This window comes from Apteryx rowi, unplaced genomic scaffold (genome assembly GCF_003343035.1).
Source record: "Apteryx rowi isolate R43461 unplaced genomic scaffold, aptRow1 scaffold_49, whole genome shotgun sequence".
In the NCBI taxonomy this organism is placed as follows: Eukaryota; Metazoa; Chordata; class Aves; order Apterygiformes; family Apterygidae; genus Apteryx; species Apteryx rowi.
This window is the reverse complement of record NW_020450749.1, coordinates 83,058-106,372: the sequence shown is the minus strand read 5'-3', so window position 1 is coordinate 106,372 and position 23,315 is coordinate 83,058. Positions and strand designations below refer to the sequence as shown.

The 23,315-nt window shown below is 37.9% G+C and overlaps 2 protein-coding genes across 3 annotated transcripts in view; one reads left to right on the top strand and one right to left on the bottom strand.

The window, feature by feature from the left end:
* PLEKHA7 (pleckstrin homology domain containing A7) overlaps positions 1-7,317 on the top strand; it is a 158,659-nt gene extending 151,342 nt beyond the window's left edge. The window contains exons 26-28 of the mRNA XM_026078999.1: positions 2,225-2,358; positions 3,203-3,345; positions 6,657-7,317. Of these exons, the coding sequence (XP_025934784.1) occupies positions 2,225-2,358; positions 3,203-3,345; positions 6,657-6,754 (375 nt within the window). The 3' untranslated portion in view covers positions 6,755-7,317. The remainder of the gene's footprint in view (positions 1-2,224; positions 2,359-3,202; positions 3,346-6,656) is intronic.
* A 10,173-nt stretch (positions 7,318-17,490) lies between these two features.
* CUNH11orf58 (chromosome unknown C11orf58 homolog) lies at positions 17,491-23,279 on the bottom strand. Of its 2 annotated transcripts, none has more exons than XM_026078873.1 (3): positions 22,274-23,250; positions 20,322-20,447; positions 17,491-19,065 (listed from the first exon to the last, which is right to left on the bottom strand). In XM_026078873.1, exons 1-3 carry the CDS (start codon positions 22,391-22,393, stop codon positions 18,853-18,855), a joined length of 459 nt encoding a protein of 152 aa, XP_025934658.1. In that variant the 5' UTR covers positions 22,394-23,250; the 3' UTR covers positions 17,491-18,852. The 2 variants fall into 2 exon arrangements, 1 of the variants encoding a protein (XP_025934658.1); XR_003255670.1 differs by lacking the exon at positions 17,491-19,065 and adding an exon at positions 19,072-19,908 and having other exon boundaries at positions 20,322-20,431; positions 22,274-23,279.
* Positions 23,280-23,315: the final 36 nt, after the last annotated feature.

The window sequence follows — 23,315 nt, the reverse complement described above, 5'->3', positions numbered from 1 at the left end:
AGGCACATGAAGGACTAGAAGGTGATCAGGAGTAGTCAGCATGGATTCAAAGGGGAAATCATGCTTAACCAACCTGAGATCCTTCTAGGATGGAATGGCTGGCTGGGTAGAGGAGGGGAGAGCAGTGGGTGTTGTCTAACTTGATTTCAGCAAGGCTTTCAACACAGTTCCCCATAACATCCTCATAGGCAAGCTGAGGAGGTACAGGCCAGATGAGCCAACAGTGAGGTGGATTGAGAGCTGGCTGAATGGCAGAGCTCAGAGAGTTGTGCTCAGTGGCACAAAGTCTAGTTGGAGGCCAGTAGCTAGCGGTGTCCCCCAGGGGTCAGTACTGGGTCCAGTCTTGTTCAACTTCTTCATTAATGACCTGGATGATGGGACCGAGTGCTCCCTCAGCAAGTTTGCTGATGATGCAAAACTAGGAGGAATGGCTGGTAAGTGGAGGGTTGTGCTGCCATTCAGAGGCACCTGGACAGGCTGGAGAGGTGGGCAGAGAGGAACCTCCTGAAGTTGAACAAGGGGAAGCGCAGAGTCCTGCACGTAGGGAGGAATAACCCGCACACCAGTATACGCTGGGGGCAGACCTGCTGGGAAGCAGCTCTGCGGAGAAGGACCTGGGAGTCCTGGCAGACAACAAGTTGACCATGAGTCAGCAGTGTGCCCTGGTGGCCAAGAAGGCCAATGGTATCCTGGGGTGCATTAGGAAGAGCATGGCCAGCAGGTCGAGGGAGGTGATCCTTCCCCTCTACTCAGCCCTGGTGAGGCCGCATCTGAGTACTGTGTCCAGTTCTGGGCTCCCCAGTACAGGAGAGACATGGAGCTACTGGAGCGAGTCCAGCGAAGGGCTGCTAAGATGATGAAGGGACTGGAGCATCTCTCATGTGAGCAAAGGCTGAGAGAGCTGGGCCCGTTCAGCCTGGAGAAGAGAAGAGTGAGGGGGGGATCTTATCAATGTGCATAAGTATCTGAAGGGAGAGTGTAGAGGGGATGGGGCCAGACTGTTTTCAGTGGTGCCCAGCAACCGGATGAGAGGCAACGGGCACAAACTGCAACACAGGAAGCTCCGTCTGCATCTAAAGGAAAAGCTTTTACTGTGAGGGTGACAGAGCACTGGAACAGGTTGCTCAGAGAGGTTGTGGAGTCTCCATCCTTGGAGATATTCAAAAGCCATTTGGACATGGTCCTGAGCAGCCTGCTCTAGGTGATGCTGCTTGAGCAGGGGGTTTGGACTAGGTGATCTCCAGAGGTCCCTTCCAACCTCAACTGTTCTGTGATTCGTGAGTGTTTAACAAAAGTCCAAAGAGGAAAAGGGAGTTCCCCTTTTCTCTTTTCTCTCTCTCTCTCTCTCTCTCTTTTTTTTTTTGTTCACACATTCTCTATTTGTGCTCTTCAGAATCAGTCTGTTCTTTTTAATAAGTGTTGGTTTTCAAAGCCTTTTTAAACTGAGTTTTCATTAGGTGATTTAGATCTCTTATGTGGAGCAAAGTTTTTTTTTTTCAGCAAGAAACTCATCCTAACAAAAACTTGTTGCTATGTTTTATGCAGTCAGTTTAATTATTAAAATTTTCGATCTACGTTATTATGTGCATTCAATATGTTATCACACAATGTTAGTGCATTTCTGGGTCAGATCCCTGGAAAACTTTTGAACACATAGGGTTTCAGATTTTATGGTCCAAGAATTTCCAAGGATGATTATAAAATACTGGCTTTTCTTTATTCTCTGCTGTGCACGAAGAAAGATGATGCAGTCTCAAAAGGATGGTTTAGATTTAAACATTAAAACATCAGGTGACACTTCCTTCTGGTTGTAGGAAGTCCTCAGTGGTGTGTCATAAGTATCTTCCAGTGTTCTTTTAAAATCTCAGGTTGTCCAGTCAATCTTGTATTTGGCTGCTTCTTTCTAATGTAAAAATTTAGCCACAACATCCCACATTGGGCTCTGCACCTGAGCTGCAGAACGGTTCCCCATTGATTCTGATTTCTCCTGTAATCACTTTTAAGACTTGTTTGATCTATCTTCTAAAAGTAAAATTAATCAGAGAAAAACTGTTAAAAGCACATCAGTTCACGTCCAGAAAGAATGTTTAGACCAGGGAAATGTATAGATTGTTAAGACTCATGCTTCGTTCTTTCCGCTGTGTTCTCCCACTGAGGAGAATATATCTCAAAGTTTTTTAAAGTCCTACTTATTAAAAACTTGATGCTTGTTTTCTTTTCACAGTTGTCAAAACCTGAGAAGGTTGCAATTCCAGAGCGCTATGTTGAGCTGGAGCCAGAAGAACCTCTTTCTACAGAAGAACTGGCAGCAAGGCAGCGTAAAGCAGAAAAGATAAAGAATATTCTCACTAAATCAAGGTCAGTTATTTTTCAAATCTTATATAGGGGGTGGTGTTAAACACTGGAAACCAACTTTTTACAACAGATTCTAATTCAGTTATCTAAGTGTAATTTTTTGTGACTTTTAGAAAATGCAGGCAGAATTTACATAGTAATATACTTGATGCTCCTTTTAAAACTGGGTAGAAGAGAGACCAACAGTGATGACTTTTGCGTATGTTCATTTTCTTCTTCAGAGAGTTCTAAAGTGGTAGCGAGTCCTTACCAAACAATTTGTAGATGAGAGTGAGGAGGAAGGACAGGCACAGATCTAGCCAAAAGCAGAAAAAAAGTCAATGTGAGAGCTAGTTTCTGCCCTCTCTGAAGAGGCAGAGTTCTGAAAGAACTTTGGCTGCTTACAGCTGATGTACAGCCAGCCAAAACAGTCAGTTTAAGAATTTGGTCACCTCAAGTATCTGTTTTCTCCTTGAAAGATTGTTAATGAGCCTGTATCTGAGGACTATCAGATTGTATCTCTTCCTCTGGTCACTAACAAGAATTTTTATTATTAATTTCAAATAAATAACTTTTTTTTATAGTGCTTTCATGTAAACAACCTATTTACAACAAAGGGCTTTCAGATGTGCTTAAGGCTATGCACAAATTGTTAGTGAATGTGCAGTGGCTACACCACTTGTCTTTGTATGCTGTAGTCATTTACTTACAGTATCTAACACATTATTTTAAAGAACTTCATTGAAATGTGGAACTTCATATGTGAGTTCTGAAAACTAATGTATGTACTCGAGCTCTGTTCTCATGTGCACAGTGAATTCTTCTTTATGTTTGTAAATGTTAATGTTGTTTTGCACTTTCCCACTAGTATGCACAATCTACAGCCTACTGTTGCCCAGGACAAACACAACTCAGTTGATTTAGATTCACAGTTGCAAGAGCAGGAACGCATCATTACCATATCATACGCTTTGGCTTCTGAAGCCTCTCAGAGGAGCAAGGAGGTAGCAGGTAATACTTATTTACAAAATAACAGCTGTTTCTACCTGCTTCTAAAGTTGTGGGGGGGTGTTGCTAAACTGCTGGCATAAGAGAGAGTTTTAGTTATTCTTTCTCAGAATAGTGAATTATGTGTATAGATACCAAATTTAGAGAGGCTAAAGATTTGCATTGAATATTTGGCCTTCAGCGGTGGGGGGGAAGGGGAGAAAATATGATCAAAAGTTCAGAGCTTGGAAGTCGGTTGTTACTAATAGCGCTAAAAATTTAACATTTTCAAGGAATTCCCTATAATCACATTAAGTGAGATACTTGTATATTCATTTAATAAAATATAAATTGATCTGTGACTGAAAAAAAAAAGACAAAGGGATTCTTTCCTTTTAAAGAAAGATTCAGTGGAACAACAGCTGTGATTAGAGTACAGTCACCTGGAGCTTGAGCTGTATGACAGTATGCCAAAAAAGACATTGTAAAATGGGTGTTTGGTGACCAAGGTTAGAGGTCAGAGCAAGACATCCATGCACTAGTTCTGTTTGATGCCTGGAAATTAGTAGATCTTTTGCAATATTTTACTAAAAATGATAATTTCACTCTTGATTGCTTTATAGTTGAAATATGTAAGAAACGTCAGCCAATTTGTATCACACATGACAGTGAACACAGCAGCTATTTTAGCAAGTATCTGACTAGTCATTTGTAACTGGCACAGTTCACTGTTGCAGTGGAGAATAGAAATAATGGAAACTTCAACTATGATGGAGAAAAAATATGCACATTTCTCATCTGAAGTTGTCAGTTTAAACTTATGGCAGTTGCCATAGAAGCCCTAAAGACCTTCCCATTGAAGATAGATTATTCCAATATCCAGATGCATAGTGTACATCTATAGTAACAGACTGTTGATTGAATATGGCTGTATACTCAAGGATGCAATGGCAGCTAAACCCAAGGGGAATGTAATTTTGAGGGGATGGAATATATTTTCAAGTTACGATGTTGAGAGTTTGGAGGGGTTCTGTGGGCAATTTCCTTACTGGAAAGGATAAAATGATTCATTGAGGAAGAAAAGCAGCACTTAAATGCGTGGAGGGTGGGGAAAGCATTCTGTTGTATTCAGGTTCAGCTCCTTTTACAAAGACCAAAGCTCAGCTTCCATTAAAAGTGGAAGTTTTCTTATGTGTTAAATACAGATATGGAAACCATGCCATGTTCTTTTCCACTTACATGCCTAACAGGCTAGATGTTAGAAAGGAAAGAATTGTAAGGTCTTGGGAGGATTTCAGCAACGACCTTTTGGACCCTCAGGCATCTGTTCATAGAAACTGCTTCTCTGCAGTCAGTCTGGTCCCCCTTTTAGTGAGCAGGTCATCTGTGCGCTAACACTGGCTTGGGTTATGGAGCGGGATTTTGTCCCGGGAGGTAGGAACCAATGCAGCATTTTGCCATGCGAGTTCTAGCTTCTGGGAAAAGGTAACACAGAAGCAGAGATCATCGAGGATGAACACAGCCCTTACTTGAAACTGTTTCTCTGTCTGTACAGCAAGACTACAGTACCTGCCAAACTGGACAGACTTCAGTGGGCAGTTAACATACTTTTTGGTGGACAGGGATTATGCAGTAACTGCACAGTACTGAAAAACATGTTTGATCTCTCTATGTTGTATAGTGAATGTGCTAGCTATGTTTTCATTACTATTTTTATTCTTATATTTTTAATGTTTTTGTAACAATTGTTTCAAAAGTGTGATCAGTTTTGATATTCTTAAGAGTGCATAACCACACAATTCTTTCTAATTCTTTAGCTCTCCCCAAAGAGGGAATTAAAACATGTATCTTCATTCAAATGTTTAAGTTCTGCCTGAAAAATACATTTGTGGTCAGTTGTGAGATTTATTTTAGTTTAATACTTTTGTGAAGTTCAGCAGCTAGTTCTTTTTCCTTTGAGACACTTTTAAAAATTCAGATATTACCTATGGACTTCATTGTCTATGGAAGTCCAAACATCTACCTTCATGCACACAGAGTTTTCCTTGCAACATTTGCATCCAAAATATTCACCTCTTTCAACATGTCTTGCTTAGATTTCAATTATTATTTTTCCTTAGGGAAAAAAAAACTTTTAGGGGATTCTAAAATAAGCAAAAATAGTTTGGTTTTGATAGAAAATATATAAACCTGGGCCATAAGGCACTTTATGGTGATCTAAAGTGATTAAAAAGAAAATCATGTGATACTTTGCACAGCTGATTGTACATTCACATTTATTCTAATTTTACAGATCAACAAATTCATTCACATTCTTATTTTTGTAGTTTGATTTTTAAAGTTTGGATTGTCAACATTTCTCCTGACTGACCAAGCAGACCACATTCGAAAATCCAAAACTAAATGTCCAGATTTTGTACAAAAGTTACTTTGGAAAAGGCTGTGAAGCTTCACTTTTCCCAGTTTTTTGTGAAGCAATTGACATGCTTTAGGATGCTACGATAACAGTTGTAATGTAAATTGTGCGTTGATCTAACCCCTACAAAGCAACATCTCAAGATTCTTCTGTTCCTAGTAAGAAATCCTCCTTCTAAATAGAAATCGTATCATGAATCTGAAAGATTAAAATCAGATACAGAAGATCAAAAAGTCACTTCCCTAATTGTTGTTTGGAAATAGATACACCTGTGTCCTGCCAAAATGTAAAAGCAGAACTTAAAATTGAGTTCAGTTTGAATCGCTTTTGTTTTAGGCTTATTTTCTATACCATTACTCTGTCATAAACAAAGATTGTTTTATTCTGTTATATTCTTTTTTCTGAAATTTCAAGCTGAGATCAGAAAATGTATTTACTATATCATGCACTGCAATAAGCAAAATGTTATATACATTTGTAAAATATTTATTTTTGTGGTTTTCTAGATATCATTTTTATTTCTGTTTATTGGCATATTATAAAGGAAATGCTGAAAACCTGTACAACCTCAGTGAAATCTTGAAACAAAACTAGCAAATATAGGTGCTATTCCAGAACTTCCACTTTTAAAAGCAGAGTTTGATTAGGATATATCAGTGTTGTGTGCCTTAAAATATTCCAGTAAAACTTCATCTTAATATAGGTTGTCCTTATTCTCATCAGAATAGGAAAAAAATAAATAAAAAAGCAGGGGGAGATGTTGTTGTTTAAATTGTGTTCCATGTAGCTAAAATAGTGTATCACCTCATTGCATTACTAATCAGGTTTCCTATTTGTGTGGTAAAAATAATTAAGGTGGCTCTGTTTTAATATGTATGTTTGATTGTGCTGCCTAATTCCTGTATGTGATCCCTTCTAGCTCAGCAGTTGACCTATCCATCTAAAGCACCCTCACCTTCTGTACCACAACCACCTCACTCTCCCTTAAGCAATGGATTTCACTACACATTTGTCTAAACACCTTAAAAGTAAGAACTAACTGCTCTTGGCATGTCTGATTTGCCATTGTGTCTTTGCTAGGACTTGCTGAATTTTAACACTTTTTACTAGCCCTAAATTAGATCCAAATGTATGCATGCATGTGTTTTTCAGAAACCAGAAAATTTTATTCCGTGTAGTGAGTACTGCTTCTAATGAGCTAACACACGAGCTAATAAAGTCTTCAAATAACTGCTGTGGCTTTACAGATAAGATACTACCATAATCTTAATGTGGGGAAAGAAGGAAGACATCTCTGCTCTTGGTAGCGTGGGGCCAGATATTCAGCAGCGGCTTGTACTTCCATTGCTAGAACTGTGCTCTGCTGTGGCTATCGTAAGGGCGCCTGTGCATGGCCTGTACCTGTGCTGCACAGGAAGATCTGAAATGTAAACAGACAAAGCCGTTGCAAGCAGGGGGTTTCTTTTAGGGGTTGATACCTTACGCTTGAACTAACGCTGGAGACTTGCTTGAGGTGAGCTAAAAATTTGGTCCTTTAGAACTAATTTTGCAATATTTGCTATGACTGTTTTGTGCATTCAGTGTTTTTTCCGTTGAATTGTGTTAACAGAAGAATGATTTTTTTTTTTTTTTGGTCTCTGATTAGGTTATTTTGCCATTTCAAGTAGAACAGATGCTTTATTAAAAATTAATATAATTTCATTGCCCTTATAAAGTATGTGTATCATGTGTGTATATTATATGTACATAGATATGTGTGTATATGTATATATTATAAACCCTACATTTTCTTCAGGAAAATTATCAAGAAAAAACTGCTGTAACTTCAGCCATACACAAGGGACGCAGTAGTTCAGGCATTAGCTCAGTGGCATCATGTAATAATTGTTCACTTAATGTGTCTATATTAGTTGTTCATCCTGTCAAATTGCAGAAGGCTTTAATTCAAAATTGTTTCCTAAAAATGCTTACTACTTGGCATTAGTATGCTCACTTTAATTTTTAACCACATTTTATTTTACTTCATAATAGCCAAAGCAGTAACTGAGCATTGACATAAGACTCGAAGCAAAACTCACCTAGTGACGCCGTATGGAAGAAAGAAAAGTTCATTACGAGCTTTCACCAGCTGACCACATGTTCTTTTGAAAATATATTCTGAGAATAATAGAGGGATTTTCTATGAAAAATAGGCAAATCATTTTATTTTTACTTCAGTTTAGTTCAGACTTTTTATATGAATAAATGGCACTTTTAACAAACTCTGTAAGATACTGACAATGCATTTTTAGAACAGAATATATTTTAGAATTTTTTTAATCAAGGGCTGAATTCATTTGAAGAGAAACTCCTTACATAAATGTTACAAGATGCTGTTACTTCCCCTTCAGGCTTAGATGCACAATGTAAAGTTTCATGAAGAAATGTAAACTGAACAATCCTAGGAAGCACATTCATAGCATATGGGTAAAGCTAACTCAGTTGAGGGGTTTACTGAAAGAGTGTTTTGGAATGGATGTTTTCTAGAGTTAATCACTCACTCTTTTGCCCATTAGACAATACATTGCAAGGAACTTCTAGCTTGGGTCTCTAAATGTCACTAACCACTGTATAGCTGAAATTGTCTACAAAAGGCATGATGATACTCGGTTCTGACTCCAGTTTCCTTTTTGATCCCCTATAATTAACTTGCCTTTGTCAACATACAGTATGTTATGTTGTTCTTGACAGTAATGCTGTCCCCTCAGTAACAAACAGCTAACAAATTATATTTTTTCATAAGTTGAGATGTGGAAGAAAAAGAAACTTTTAATTAAAATATGTGAAGTAAGCAATAAAATTTAATAGCATGTCATTTTACTAGTAAATATATATTTTTCTTCTGATTTTTTTCAATAAACAATAAAATATGATGTATTAACTAGTATTTATCTTGGAAACAGTGAAGCTAATGTAATGTGGCACCTGCTAATTTTGTGTGTAGATTCAGTGGTGCTCAACTTTGCCAAACTTTCAAATTCAGTGTTTTACTTATGTATAGGGCAAAGAGTGAGGTGGTTATATAAGGAGAAAATGAGATTAAATGAATTGCTGTGATTCCTTTACTTGAAAAACTGTGTAGACATTGAATGCAAGAAATTGTCCAATATTGTGTAATTATTAGTTGAGTTCAGCTCTGAGTGACTGAGAAATAATTCTGCAGTATTTTGGGAAACCACTAACGTGTTTATTTGCTGTATTCAAGTAATAGTTACAAAACCCTTGAAATTGATTGACTTTCAAGTTTCAGACTGTAAGACAAATCATATTATATTAACACTATACTCAGAAATATTCTTAAAAGTATATATTTAGCTAATGCAATCTATTTTACCTCAATACTGCCAGTATCCGCTTCGAAACATTTTGCCAAAATAATGATTTATTTTTGCCTTTTTAAAAAGTTTTGAAAAATAAATATTTTGCAAGAAAACATTAATTTAAATAAAATGTAACAGTTTGGAAAATGGTATATGTACAGATTAAAATATTAACATAACTGCCTCCTTTTGCCTCTGTCTTGTCTACTCTCTAATCAGTATCCATATAGTTTAAAATTTCTGAGTTATTTGTGCTGTTCTAGCATTTTGCTCTTCTTTGGTTCAAATCCCATTGAAGTTCCTGAGTGTTGCGCTGATTTCAGTAGGACTTAGATCAAGTTTCCTGTATACCAATCCTTTTTTCTTTTGTGTGTATCATGGCATTTGATGAAATCTATCTTTAAACAGAGAGGTTTTTGAGTTGTGTCCTAAATACTACTGCTACAATACTCTCCTTACTGTCTTGTAGATACATCTGTTCATCTGGCACGTTCCTGGCCATTTAGTTTCTGCCAAAATGAAGTACCAAAAGTAACTTTCATTTTGAGAAGAAAGACTGTCATTTCCCACCTTCTAAACCTGGAGGCATCACACAGTGACATGCGCACTATATATGAATATGGTATAACCAAAGAGATATTTGGCAGTCAGCCACTATACCAGATTTCAGTAGCACCTAACCAATAGCAATTGCACTATGACATTTCCTTCAAATGACATGAGTTTGATGTCGACCAGTGGAAATGTTTAATTATTCTGAAACTTAATAGGTAGAACAAAATGTGAAAAACCAAACAAACCCCAGCAGCAGTAAGTATTTCTGTGGCTCAGTATTGACTCTGTGAACTTGAGAGTTTAATATTTGACCTTGAGATGCATGAAGCAGGAATTCAAAATTGAGCTGCCTATGAAATGCTTGTTTCTCAGACATACAAGGCTGGAAACAGATAGGAGCCTTTGACCACAATTTTTGTGGTTCAGTGAAACTGCATTCTTGCTCCACAAGTTTTGCTAAGCAAGCTGGTGGAGGATGAGGCTGTGGTAGGTGGCTGAAGAGTACAGCCAGCGGGTTCCTGAGCTACCTCGACCATTGGCTGGTAACTCCACATGCTGCTCTGGGAGAGAAAAGGAAGGGGCTGCAGGCACTTCTGCTCTGCAAGGTGCAAGAGATGTTCATTTTCTCCTTCAACTGACTTGTAGGTCATGCGCAGAAAATCTGCTTATTCAGGCCTGCAGTAAATAGGAGGATTTTGCACTAAGTGGCTACAGCATGAATATTTTTAGTGAAACTAATCTTTCTAAAGATTTTGATCTGGGGTAAATCAAACACCTATGTCTATAATTAATCCCATATTCTGACAAAAAAAAAATAGATTTTTTTTCTTCCAAAACTTTTTCTTGAATGTATGTAATCCTGTTCTCCAGTGACGATCTTTTTGAAGGCCTGGATGTGGTCTTTAAATAATTGCAGATAATTTTCAGTTGCATACAGAGTTTGGTTTGGGTTGATTTCCTTTTTCAGTTCTGTTTCTTGTAATCAAAATGTTGATTTGTAGGTGTAACACACTACTTCTCTAATATCAAGACTCGAAAAAGATAATGTATGCTAGAAGACTAAAGTATTGCTCAATTTGTTTTCTGTCAGAAAGTAGCATTTTTTTCCTCTATCTGTTAAGCAACTTAAGTATTTGGGACTCTTTATAATTAAAGAAACAGGAATATATTAGAAAGCACTAGCAGTTCTTTTTGTGAAGGCACTGTTTTCTAATTAGTGTTTTGTGATGTTATACCAAGCAAACATTGTACAGACTGAATTCTTCCCTTTTACATTAGTGTTTTCAGTTTGTTGCATTAAGGTTATTAAAATTTTACTGCACAGATGAATTCTGAAACTACAGCCTAATATTCATATTATACCACTGCTTTCACCTCTTTGAAGTTGCATGAAACCTTCCCACTTCTTCCCCCCTATTTTTCCCTTATGTTTTATTTTGAATTTATATTTACCTGATAGGCTGTTAGGAAAACCTGTTGAGCTGTAGAGCTGTTGCTCATCTTTGTATATCTATGTAAAACTGTCTATTTTGAAGAGCTGGAGAACAGCATTAGTTAGAGGCATCCAGACTATTTTGAAACAGTTGGAAAAAAAACTAATTAGATTTTTCAGAAAGCAACTGGTTCGACAGATTCTATTCTGGAAAACTGCTTATATGCAAACTAAAAAATTCTGAAAGATACTACTAAACCTGTGCTGCTATTTCAAAAAAATTGTCAATGGTCAAGTGAGGTGGTCTCAGGTATCCCATAACCTTCGGAAGGGTTGGTGTTTTGAGAAAGAGAAGCACTCCCAGCGTGTTTTGGTATTGCTTACAGTGTTATTTTTGCACCTGCACCATTTACTTAACTGATTTCCAGATCTTCCAATATACATGTATATTATTTTATATCAGTTACTGTGCCTCTCTATAAAATTTCATAGCTCACATATGTCACAGCAATTAACTTCTGGATGTTATATGAAGGAAAGACCAAATTTATTTAGTCTCAAAAACTGGAAGATACAGAAGGCATGATCTGATGCTTTACTCCTCTGATTTATGTCTGGGTATTTAAAAGTGCTTGTGTAGCATGTGTGTATATATTGCGTAGTTATAAAATGAACAAAGACATGCTCAGGAAAGACATGAAAAATTGCTATATTTTCCACACCTAGTAAACATTCCTGTTGGTTATTTGGCTGTATTCAAAAGGCTAAGACTTTTATTGCTCTACTAGCAAAAGCAACCTTTCTTCATAGTGGAGCAGTACAAAGAAAAAGCACAAAATGTACACACATCACAGTGCCTGAAATTCTGTTTGAACAACTGTATCGATTGGGTCTGACCCTGTTACATTTTTTTTTCTATTATTTGAAAAGGTTCATCTAACTGTAGCTGAATTGAACCAACTGAGATGAACTTTCCATGAAAACTTCTTGAGATATTTCTCTAGTTCAAAGCTTTGCAATTTTAAAGAGCATTTTTAATACAAGTCTGTTGAGGTATTCAGTGCCACAACCATACTTTGAATGTTAAACTACAGGTAACCCTAACAGGAAGGTAAAATTATAAAGCCTACCATGAAATTACTGGGAGATGACAGAAAAACTTTGAGTGCTAACTATAAAACAAAATTAAACCAGAAAGTACTGCATATAGAATAGGGTGTTTGTGTACTGTTTATCTGTTATTTACTTACAGTAACATAAGTATTTCTTGTTGCCTTGGGGTAATCAACAGCCTCCAGACAAAAAAACTAAAACACTTGGAAACCATTTACTGAGCAGCTATTGATGAAACTGTTATATAAGCTTAAAGGACAATGATGTTTTCTTGTTGTCCGCTAGGAGAAGCCTTTTACCAGAAGCTATAGCATAAGAAAGTACCAAAGTAAGGAAGGGATTAGGAAAACAAAGGTAAGTAGTGGGTTTTTAGGAAATAATTGCAGGGATGTATCTGCAAACAGGAGTGAGTAAGAGGCTGAGGGTGAGAGTGGAGAACAGCCTAGTGGTTTAAAATAAGATAGCTGTAAAAAGATTCAAGGAGCGGGAGTACCTGGCAAGAGAGAATGTGAAGCCCCATGTCCTAGTACAAAAAATACTCTGCGAATGGGATAAATGAGAGTAGAAGTATCGATGGTGACAGAGGGTGAAGAAGAGAAATCGTTGATGACTCAGTGTTTTGAGTATAGCAAGAATTGTCTGCTTCATTGCTTGCTGCTGCACCTCTCTGTACTTTTAAGCCAAATTTCAGTTAAGAATGGCTAGTGTTAGTAAAGCCCTCCTTTTCCCTGTGGAAACAGCTTTCCCCAGAGCCCGGGGTGGAAAAGGTGGCCCTCCTTGGCCCAGAGGCTGGCCTTGGTGGCGTTTCTCTCTCAGCAGCTGTGATCTGCTGTTGCAGGGTTCGGCATTCTGGCCTACTCGTGTCTCTTGCCTCAGTTGTGCTGTGTTGTGAGGGGTTTGGGGCTGGCTGGATTTTGTCTCTAGCAGCACAGCTGAGAAAAGCTGTAACATTGTTTTCCAATTCATCTTTTGAGATACTGGAGGGATTTTGAGGTTTTTTGGAAGCCTTGATTGATGGGTTATGCAAGATGTAACCTTAATGAAATAAAGCAGTTGGGGACACTTTGTTACAACAAGTTTTACCACTCTGGAGCAAAGAGTTGACATAAGTCATTGCTAATTCTATTTGTATCTTATCTTGCCTGTCTTGTTGGCTTTCCAACCACTTAGTTCTTCCCAGTCCCTGCTCTGCTTCTTCCATGCTGCGCCTTTGAGGCTTGTCTTTTCCCTCCAGTATGGAACGGGCAAATACCAGGACTTTGTCTTCTGCCCAGCAGATGGGTGTGTTGTGTGTGTGTGTGCATGTGGGGTGTGCGCACACGTTGAACTTGTTATCTTTTCATGTGGTGCTAAGACATAGGATCAGCCAATGTTGAGAGACAACTGCTGAGACTAGTATTAGAAATGGATGGCCTGCACAGTTACCAAGGCCTAATGTATGTGAATGCTAGAGACTCTGGGGGAAGAGAGAGGAACGCCTTATGATTACCGCTGTGTGCCCTGGCTTTCTTGAAGCCTTTTATAAGCCTAAAGACTCTTCAGTTTTCTTCACTGAATCCAATTAAAAAGTGATTTGGCAAATGATTTTATATGCATTTATTTGGAGTCTGGGTAGTGACTCCATTGGTTGAATACTGAGTAAATTTTATTTATTTATTTATTTAAGTCTAGTGCTGGCTTCTTATGTTAAGACTGTATCACTTTTAGACAAACTATTACATTTTGAAATGAGATGTTCTGTGACTATGCATCCTTACACACAGATCAGAATTATTAGATTTTAGGGGCTGTAATGAGAAGAAGCAGATGTGGTACTAACCATTTAAGGATGAAAACTTCACTGTGTGTTTTACAATGTTAGCAATAAATATGGGGGTGAAAAGAAGCCAGTTCAGATTGTCAAACTTTTTCTGCAGTCTTTAATGTGGCTTGATTTATTGCATTTGAAAAGAGCACAACCCACTTCTGATATGGAAAGAAAGCTGAAAATCCCTGATGGGATATATCTGCTATGAGAATGGTTTAAGAAATTTTCACTGCTGGTCAAGATAGGCAGTTGGGAGAAAGCTGAAAGTAAGGAAGTTTTATTTAGATGAGCCCCATATTGCTTGACTGATGATACAAAAACCTCTCTCTAGTCATCTGTTACTTTTCATTCCTCTTTTTTTTCCTCAATTAGATCTTCTTGAGCTATGGACACTATAAGTGATAATGGAGTTGGATAGATAATAGCACAAACTGTTGGTATGATCTTATTCTGCACCTGTACATCAGAAACAAGTCAAATTAGATTAAATCAATGAGTGTTTTGTTTCTTTAATGCTGTGCAAAAGCTGAGGAAACTTTTAGCTGTCCATCATGAACGATGCTATACATCTTTGTATTACTCAGGTATTTTTCTCAAGAAAAATATAGTTGAGGTGTCAGTCCTAAGAATAAACAAACAAAACCAACTTGCTCTTTGTCCCATCAGTGAGTGTACCTTGACACATGTCCCTTCTCTTAGTCCCCTGACAGCTTCCAAGAGACTGATGCAAGTGACTGTACCAGACTTTGATTATGAAATATTGCACTGCCACTTATTCTCTTTGTCTCCTGCAGTTTACAGAGGCAGCTTCAGTGCATAATTTAATCCTTGTTCTGGGGACTGTAGTAAATCCACAGAGATTTCTACCAACCGTCCGCTCTGACATCAGAACAACATGTGCACATCATCTTTGATGTGAATTCCCCAACCAGAGCCTTAGAAGGACCTGTAGCTTTGAAGCTGGCCTATAAATTGTGCTTTCAGGAATCAAGTTGTCAGCTTCCTCTTCAGGGAAAAAAGAGAGAGTAAACTGTAAAGCAGTTGCATAAAGCTACAGGGCACCTCATAGATCAGGTTTTCTTGGCCTCAAAGAATTTCTGTATACCTCATGGTGAGAAAGAAACCGATCCCTTTTACCTGGCATAGAAGCATCCTCTTTTGTCACTGCAGGACCTTGTGGGTGGTGTGGGTTGCAGTGGTACTCTTCTTTCCCTCTTCTACAGGGAAATGCAAGGCGAACAGGCACATGTGTGCTTTCTACTTGGTCAAGTGTTTCCCATCTTCCAAAGCCAAATGCTGATAATGCTTTAACCTTTGTGTAAGTAAAGGTAAATTTCAGTGGGGGTTTAGAAATGAGTGAGAACTTTTACAAGACAGGATGGTTTTTCCCTGACAAATCTACCTTGCATCAGTTGTTTCCTAAGGCATGCAGAATTAAGTATGGGCAGACTTCTGCCTTTCTTATTGAGATGGAAGTAAGCTGGTCTTTGAGTTGAGTTTCAATGGCCTTGCTTGAAAAGACAAATGCAGTTTCCCTCTTTCTGATTCAGCCTCTGCTTACGTTTTCTGCTGTCACCTCTGGGAGCTCCTTCCATGCCAACCTGAAAAGCAGAGAACTAACTACAGAATCAGCCGAGATACCTGCCTTGGTTTTCCTCTGTGTTCTCTGTCTCCAATGAGAGCTGAATTCATTCTGCTGTTATCCATGCCACTAATGCTGAAGTTATTATACCAAATACTGTTAAAACTGACTCCTGAATTAATTTCAGAATCTCCATTGAATTAAATTAGCCTTTTCTGGCATATATGGAGAAGTTTCCTGGAGGGGCTGCTTCATGAATGATTTTGCAGGTACTGACATGATCTTGGTAATACATTTCTGAATGTTACATAAAAACAGATGTGATTATGTAGAACTCTTCCTATTCTGAGGGGATTATTCTTTGTTTAGCATCAGAAATGAGTTGCACCAAACCTCATCAGATGTTTAGAATATTAATTGTCTTGTGTTTGGGGAATGGAAATTATGCTGTGTTGACTTTTTCTGGTAAGAGCTGTTACAAGAATAACTTAATTTCAGTTTACTTTTTACCCTAGTATGGTCTGTTCATTTATATTTCAGACTGAAGGCCAAATCCCTTTACAAAGGCAAGAGGCTGTAATCAATTCAGGGCAGAGAGGAGTGGTGGAAGCCCCCAGTAGTGCTCACTGTGGTAGCCTGTTCTGTGGGGCAAAGACTCATGCAGTGACTGCCAGGTGGGTCTGCTTTTCCTGGGCCTTCCCAGGGTGGCTGCACTGGGCAGAAAAGCCATCAAGTGATGTTCTTTCTTGCCCTTCCTTAGAAGCTAGTGGGAAGGCAGCAGGGCCCACTGCCTTGCAGTGTATTTCTACAATGACAGATTGCATCACCTTTTGGAAGTGGGAATGCCAGTTTAGATGTGTGCTGAAGGTTAAGTTGAGAGATCTGTGCAGAGGCTGTTTGAGCAGCTGTGAGGGGGGAAAAAGGGGGTTATGAGTGCAGCACTGCCTTCATTGCTGGGACAGCAAAAGCAGAGAGGTCAGTGTACTGCAGCTTTTTCTGCCTAAACCTTAATTTTGTAATTGCACTCCAGGAAATAAACAATAAACCAGCAGTCATGTCTAAAAGAATTTAACTATGAAATGCTGATATAAGTGTAGCTAGATCATCTAAATAGGAGAAAACTGATCTGTCCATTAGGAAAGCTAATCATCTTGACTCCCCTCCCCCCCCCGATTATCAACAATTAGAGTATAAAATTTGGGGGGATGAGGGGATGGGAAAGAGACTGAACAGCTTGACCTAGGTCAATGCTGTCTCATTCTGTCCTCAAGGAATGGGCCTGGTTTGAATTAGCATTCTTGACAGATAACCTTGTTCTCCAATAAGGTTTAAAAAACTTTTTTTAAAGGTTTAAAAAAGTTTTTAAAAAAATCTAAATTTGAAAAAAATTGCCAAATATTTAGTGATAACACAGGTATTCTTATACTTGTACTCACTGAGGTCTTCTGCAGATTTCACATCACCCTTATTTCAGGCCTTAGCTAAAGCCACATCTTGAAGGTATGGAAGGCTTTTACCAAAATTGTTGTCCTCAAAATAAATACTCTCAAAGAGACTTACCATGAATCCAAAGCCTGTTTTTGAATGAGACTATCCATTCTTCAGCTTTTGTGCTTTTAAGTATTAGCTTCATTTTCCTGGAGGTAGAGTAGCTTTTGTAAACCATCGTGAAGTTTTTTTTCTTCAGTTCATACAAGAACAATAGAGTTTTTAATCTATGTATTAGAGGTCTGGAATACTAGGAAAACAAAAAAAATCCATGAGTCAAGTACAAATGACTAAACTTCAGTGTCTGTTGTAAGGTGGTTCTTAAAGAAAACCAGCTTAATTATTTTGAAAAAAATTATATTAAACATAAATATAGAAGAGTGGATTACCTTAATCAAAATCTACAGTCAGATTTTATTTAAAATGATACTGCTTTTATTTTTTCCAAAACGTAACTTACTTCAAGTCCCCCCCCATAACTGATGTTGCAATGTTTACGTCCAGTAAGTCTTTACAATGATAGTACATACTGCTGCTTTCACGTAAGCTGACTTGCAGATGTTATCGACATATCATAAATTGTATACAGAAATGGAAGATCCCTCACAAGTGTCTGTAATGCTTCTTAAAACACTGTTGTGGAGGAATGAGGTTGTACTTGAGGTACAGATTTGACGTTCTGTCCTCTCAGCAAGGAGAGGCAATTGATCTGTCTGCGCTAAGCAGCAGCAAAGTCTAAAAAGTTTCGATATTTTATTAGTTGCTTCACTACAGTGATAACCTATAAATTTGTGGAAGAAGTGGACGTATTTAATCCTTGCTGGAAGGAGTTATTAGAACTCCTGACTTTTTAAGCAAATAAACTTCACTTGAGAGGTGGAACCTTTCTTAGTAATACATTCCAGACATCCAATTGGTGCATCTGTGGTGAGGAAAGGAAGAAGGGCTTGCACACTTAACTCTGTATCTTATTTTTAAAAAATCTAAATGATTTGTATATCTTTTTCATTATCAAAGTATATTTTTCTGTCAAAGAAAACTAGTTTCTTCAGGAGGAGTTATTAAAAACAACTCAGTGCTGCACCCAAGAGCCAGTAATTCAAAAATCACTCTTTTCTAGTGAAAAGTATGAAGAGCTATAGCTTACACTCAGTGCACAGTCCTCATCCCTCTTTGTACTATAACAAACTCAAAGAAGCAACTAGAATCTTCTGTTGTATTATGTATTTCTGAAACCACCTTTCCCATACAACTGCTGTAGGACTTCAGATGAATACAGTGATTAATATCATCACTAACTGAGTGATTTCTGTTGTTAGCCCTGTCAAGACTAGCATTTATAGATAGAATCATTGTTTAAAGCTATAGTACAACACAGAATAGAGTTGATACTGGTATTTTATAACTAATACAACATCCAGTAATTAACATGTAATCTTATATTTAAAAATTCAAGACTAGGGTACTCATTAAAGAAACCACTAACAAGATCTGGCATGGAATAAGGGGATGGATAGTTTAGATAACATCATAGAGATAGGGCAGGAACAAAAAGAATTTATTTCTTCATCCAGTACTTTATACACTTTACAAAAAACAGGAATACCACTGTGCCCATAAAAATGTTATCCATGGCAACTGAAAGCAAATACTACTTTTTGTCATCTAACAGGGTCTTTTAAAATCATAATACAAAGATTTGTGCTGTAGCAGTCCTTCACTTTGCACTGTAACAATAAGGCTTACTGTACTTTAAATGCAAAGCTATTACATCTGCAGTTATGAACCACTGGCTTTAACAAACATCATTTTATAATTGCTTTTTGCTTCTTTTTTGTTTTCCGGAACCTCAGCTTCCTCATGTTTTTCAGCAGCTTGTAGTTCTTCTGCAGATTCCTCTTGCTCTGACTCAGAGCCACTTTCAGAGTCCTCTGAACTCTCATGTTCAGAGGAGTCTCCAGCTGCATCTTCTTGTTCTTCACCCTCCTGAAACTAGAAATTCAGATTATGAGATAGATAAACCATTATTTCCTGGCAACTCCATCTTTTTTAGTGTCCAGTGAGAATGTTTTGCTTAATGGCTCCTTTCATTTTAATATTAAGTGGGATGCATTGTTAAACACAGATCTTTGATGCAAATTATTAGACACAAAACAATTCCGTTGGAGTGATTAATAGTACCAGACATAACATCCATGGATTCATCAGGCACATCTTCATTCAGTTGCAACAGAAATCCTGAAGACACTATTAAATGAATTTGTAGAGTTTCAGAATCCATCAGTTCAGTAATTCTTTACTTTGGTGGACACGATATATGACATGTCACTTGAATATTTTTCACAGAGTGAAACATACTGAAACTAAGTGCCAGATCTTCAAAAATTCAAATTTGTGACTAATCTTTGAAAATAAGTCTAGCACACAGCATTACAGTGCAGTGTTTGGAATGCTGAAGAGTCATCCAGTGATGTTGCTGCTAACAAGGACAGCCCTGAAATGGATTTTTGTTCATGCCCCTAAACAACAAAGCCTCTGCGTTCATAATACTACAAGTTCCCGGCACTGCACAGGTTGTTTTACTCAGTCTGGAAACATTAGCTAAATGTTTTACACGGTGGTTAGTGATAACAGCAAAAAATTCATTACTGCACCTTTCCATTTGCAGATAAAGTAGCTTCCCAATAACCACATTCTGTTGCTTTCCCTCACACTTCTCTTCCTGCACATCCATCTAGAATACCTTGTAACTACATGACCAGTCAGGTGTCAACTCACTGAAGAATTTCAGCTCTTTGTACAGCTAGTTTCCCTTGTCTGTCCCCCTCTATTGTCCTGAAAAGTAAGCGGGTATAGAGAGGTATATGCATCACAGCAACAACAAGCTAAAACAGATTAATTAGCTCTCAATGACAGTGTAGGTGGTCACCCTGCCTTCTCATGTATTCCCTGGCAACACCCTCATTTAATAGATTTGTCACTTTCTGTCCTAATCTGTCTTGACTACTCTGGAGCATTAAGCATGTCATATCACTTCTCTGAACAATGAGAAACATCAATCATTTCAGGGCATTTAAATAGCTACCACAATGTACACAAGTAGGGATCAAGTGAATGCAGCAGGTTTGTCCTTTAACCTAAATTGCCTAAGCTTGCTACTACTCATGGTCATGAGACCTTTAAACCATGTATCATTTTGTCCTAGTGAAGCAAGAGACAAATTGTTAAGGGGATAAACAACTTACTACCTCACTGAAACCAAGTCCGCAATGGCGCCGGTTTCGTCCAGACATCGTGCTGTCCATGCTTTGTTGGTACTGAGACTCTAGTTCTTCATTCATTTTCTTGTCTTCTTCCCCTGCATGTCCAGTGTACTTTGGTTATGGTTCATTCAAATCAACAAAGATATCCAATTACACACAGTCATCAGACTTTCAAAGTCTATCACTATATATGTGAAAGAATTTAAATTTAGCCCCCTTAGAAACTATTGAGTTGACTATTGTAATTATATACAAACCACCAGATTTATAGGCAATCTTATCAAGTGTGCAAGTAAAATTGCTTTGATACAAAGACAGGACAGTAAGTTACTAACACCTGACACATTCAGATAGATGTACTATGCATGGTATATTCTCTGCTAAACAAGGCAAACAGAAGTATTATGACTTTTCTATGCTTCCTGCCAGTGCTGCAACATGTCACAGCAAAGAAGCAGCTTCTGACCTTCACTGTATAACACACGCTCTAAACCATGATTAGCAGCAGAAGTCAGGACAATATTGCCATTCTTGTTTTAGAGCTGTAACTGGGACTATTTTATGCATCCTGAATTTTCAGGAACAGTGGCTACAGCTCTTTACTTTTGTCCATCTTTAGGAATTAGCAGGAAAACTAATTTGCATGTCTAGTTAGCACAGCATCAGCTAATTTGACAGGCCCTTTATTGCTACTTACTTCAGTAAGTAAATAAAGGAGCATTATTTTTAATGGAGGAAAATATGGTCTTAAAATAGTTGAGAATTCCCTGACCTTGTCAAAGGTAGGAACCTCTAGTTTTCCCCCCATAGGCTTACAACACTAACTTTTAATTTGTACCTTTGTAAAATGAAAAGCTTGTATTGCAAATTAATGTTTGCTCAATGGAAATTAGAGCTGTGTGTTACTGTAGAAGGACAAAAACATGTTGGAAAAGGGAAGGAAAAGTATTAAGAAAACAATTGTTCTGGTATTCTGCTGCTGAAAAAGCAGCATCTTAACTTTTTGCTAGTAGTAAAGCAGTACAGAATATTTATGACTCTTTAGAGGAAACAGCATCTCCTTTCTAGAAAATTCAGGTACAGGGGAGTGATTCTGAGTCACTCAGCAGCTGACAGAACCTGGAAATGATCCTCAGGCTTCTTTTGGGGTTTTGCTCTGGTATGATAGTAATTTTTTTTTTTCCTTCCAGCTGAAAAGTTATCAGTGGAGCATATTGGGAAAAGAGGTTTTCTGGAACCCTGACAGTTACTATTCTTTACAGCTTTATCAAAGCTTCTCTCTAATAGTCAAGGCCCCGTTTGAGTTTAGTGTACTTTGACTTACTACCTGAGCAAACTTGATAAGAAATTAGTTATCATGGTCGTATGTTATGTGACATCAACTTACTGCTAATTGCCAAGATAACTTTGCAGATATTTTTCTCTTCTATCCTGTTGCTGTAGGGCAGAGATCTTTATCTATTCAATAAGTATTCAAGAGGAGGTTTGGGGCAGGGTGGGGGGAATCAACCTTGTTCTTTCTCATGTACATTGATGTTATTGATGTTAGAGGTCTGGATGGATATACTTGGCAGCAATGAAGATGCAGCATAATGCTCCTAGGTACCAATAGCAATAAAATTTTACTTTCTTAGTTCATTAGCAGAGTAAGACTGAGGAGGTATAGGCCCTAATTTGCAAAGCATTTGCTCACAAATTTAGCTGACTGCCAGAAGTACTTTGCTGAACCTGGAAGGCAAGTAAAAGCAATTATAGATGCCTGTTTGTCAGTAGTCTAACGAGAGGAATTAGGCACTTTTACAACTACACAACCTGACCTGTCTTCAGCCAAAAATCTTGAAATCCTTCCCTGCAATATCTATGAAGCTCAAAGTACTGAGATGTTCCTAAATAAGTGTTCGATTTCCAGCTTTGTATCAGCTATTGGATAAACTGACCTGTCCTGAAGTGAGAGGTTGATCTGTGGTCTCCGATAACAAGGCGGCCAGTATGTTCTTTCTAAAAGAAAACGCAGTTTGTTTTGGAGCTTTAGGGTGCACTGACAGCTCTGCCAACATTCTGGAAATCTCGAACAGAAAAGGTCTGCTGTCAAACCTTGACAACCAACTGTAAGACAGTAAGTTTTAATAGCTAACTGTGGTCTATTGATGAAGCTCCCTTCACCTTTATCTTTTATTGAATTATTTGGAAAAAGAAACCCCAACCACTAGATATTCTTTACTCTTCCCGCACCCCCAAAGCCGGTTCTGTTTTCTTTCCTGTTTCTTGCCACTCCAAAGAGAAAGACATCAAACCATGCTGGGTATGTCGGCCAAATAAGAAAGAACGGTGATCAGCTGATATAAAAGCTACACTATACAACAGCGTATAAGCATGTGAATTTAGGTTATGACAGTTTACCCTTTTGGTCTATTTCTCTAATACTATGCAATAGTTCAGCCTCTGCATCTTGCACATGTACGACCCCATTTACAGACTGCTCACAGTATGAGGCAAGACCTCCATGCTGCTGATCTCTATATTGGCTACATCGTTGCGGGGCTTTCAAATGTATCCCTAGAGGCAAGAACCGCCATAACAGGGCTAGCTGCATTAAGTACCCAAGCAGAAGTTACAATTGGTGGTAGTGGGATGTTTTAATACAGTGTTGTATTTCTATCTGCTAGAAAGCTTTTAGCTTCAAACCTTTTAATACAGTATTTTAACTCAGAATATTCAAGCAACAAACTGATACAAGTAAAATTGTTTTTCCTCTTGAAGATGACCTAGGTACACTTTCAATATTAAAGCTCCATTTTGTACAAGGAAAAAATACCATTAAGTTTTATTTTATTAATTTTGCAGAATTTTATGCAGAAAGCGTAGCACAAGAATCGATTTGGAGCATTTTCTCTTTAGATAATCCGGACATCGGTTATTTTTAGTTAGGTTTGCTATTTGCTCTCGAGGAGCAATCTGCTATTACTTTTAACAATTTCT

Bases quoted from the DNA above. Each gene is read 5' to 3' on its own strand.
- CUNH11orf58 (XM_026078873.1), bottom strand. From the start codon at position 22,393: ATGTTGGCAGAGCTGTCAGTGCACCCTAAAGCTCCAAAACAAACTGCG. The intron at 20,448-22,273 runs GTCAGTTTATCC...CCATAACCAAAG, and splicing joins AACCTCTCACTTCAGGACAG to TACACTGGACATGCAGGGGA. The intron at 19,066-20,321 runs GTAGTAAGTTGT...CTGAATTTCTAG, and splicing joins GCGGACTTGGTTTCAGTGAG to TTTCAGGAGGGTGAAGAACA.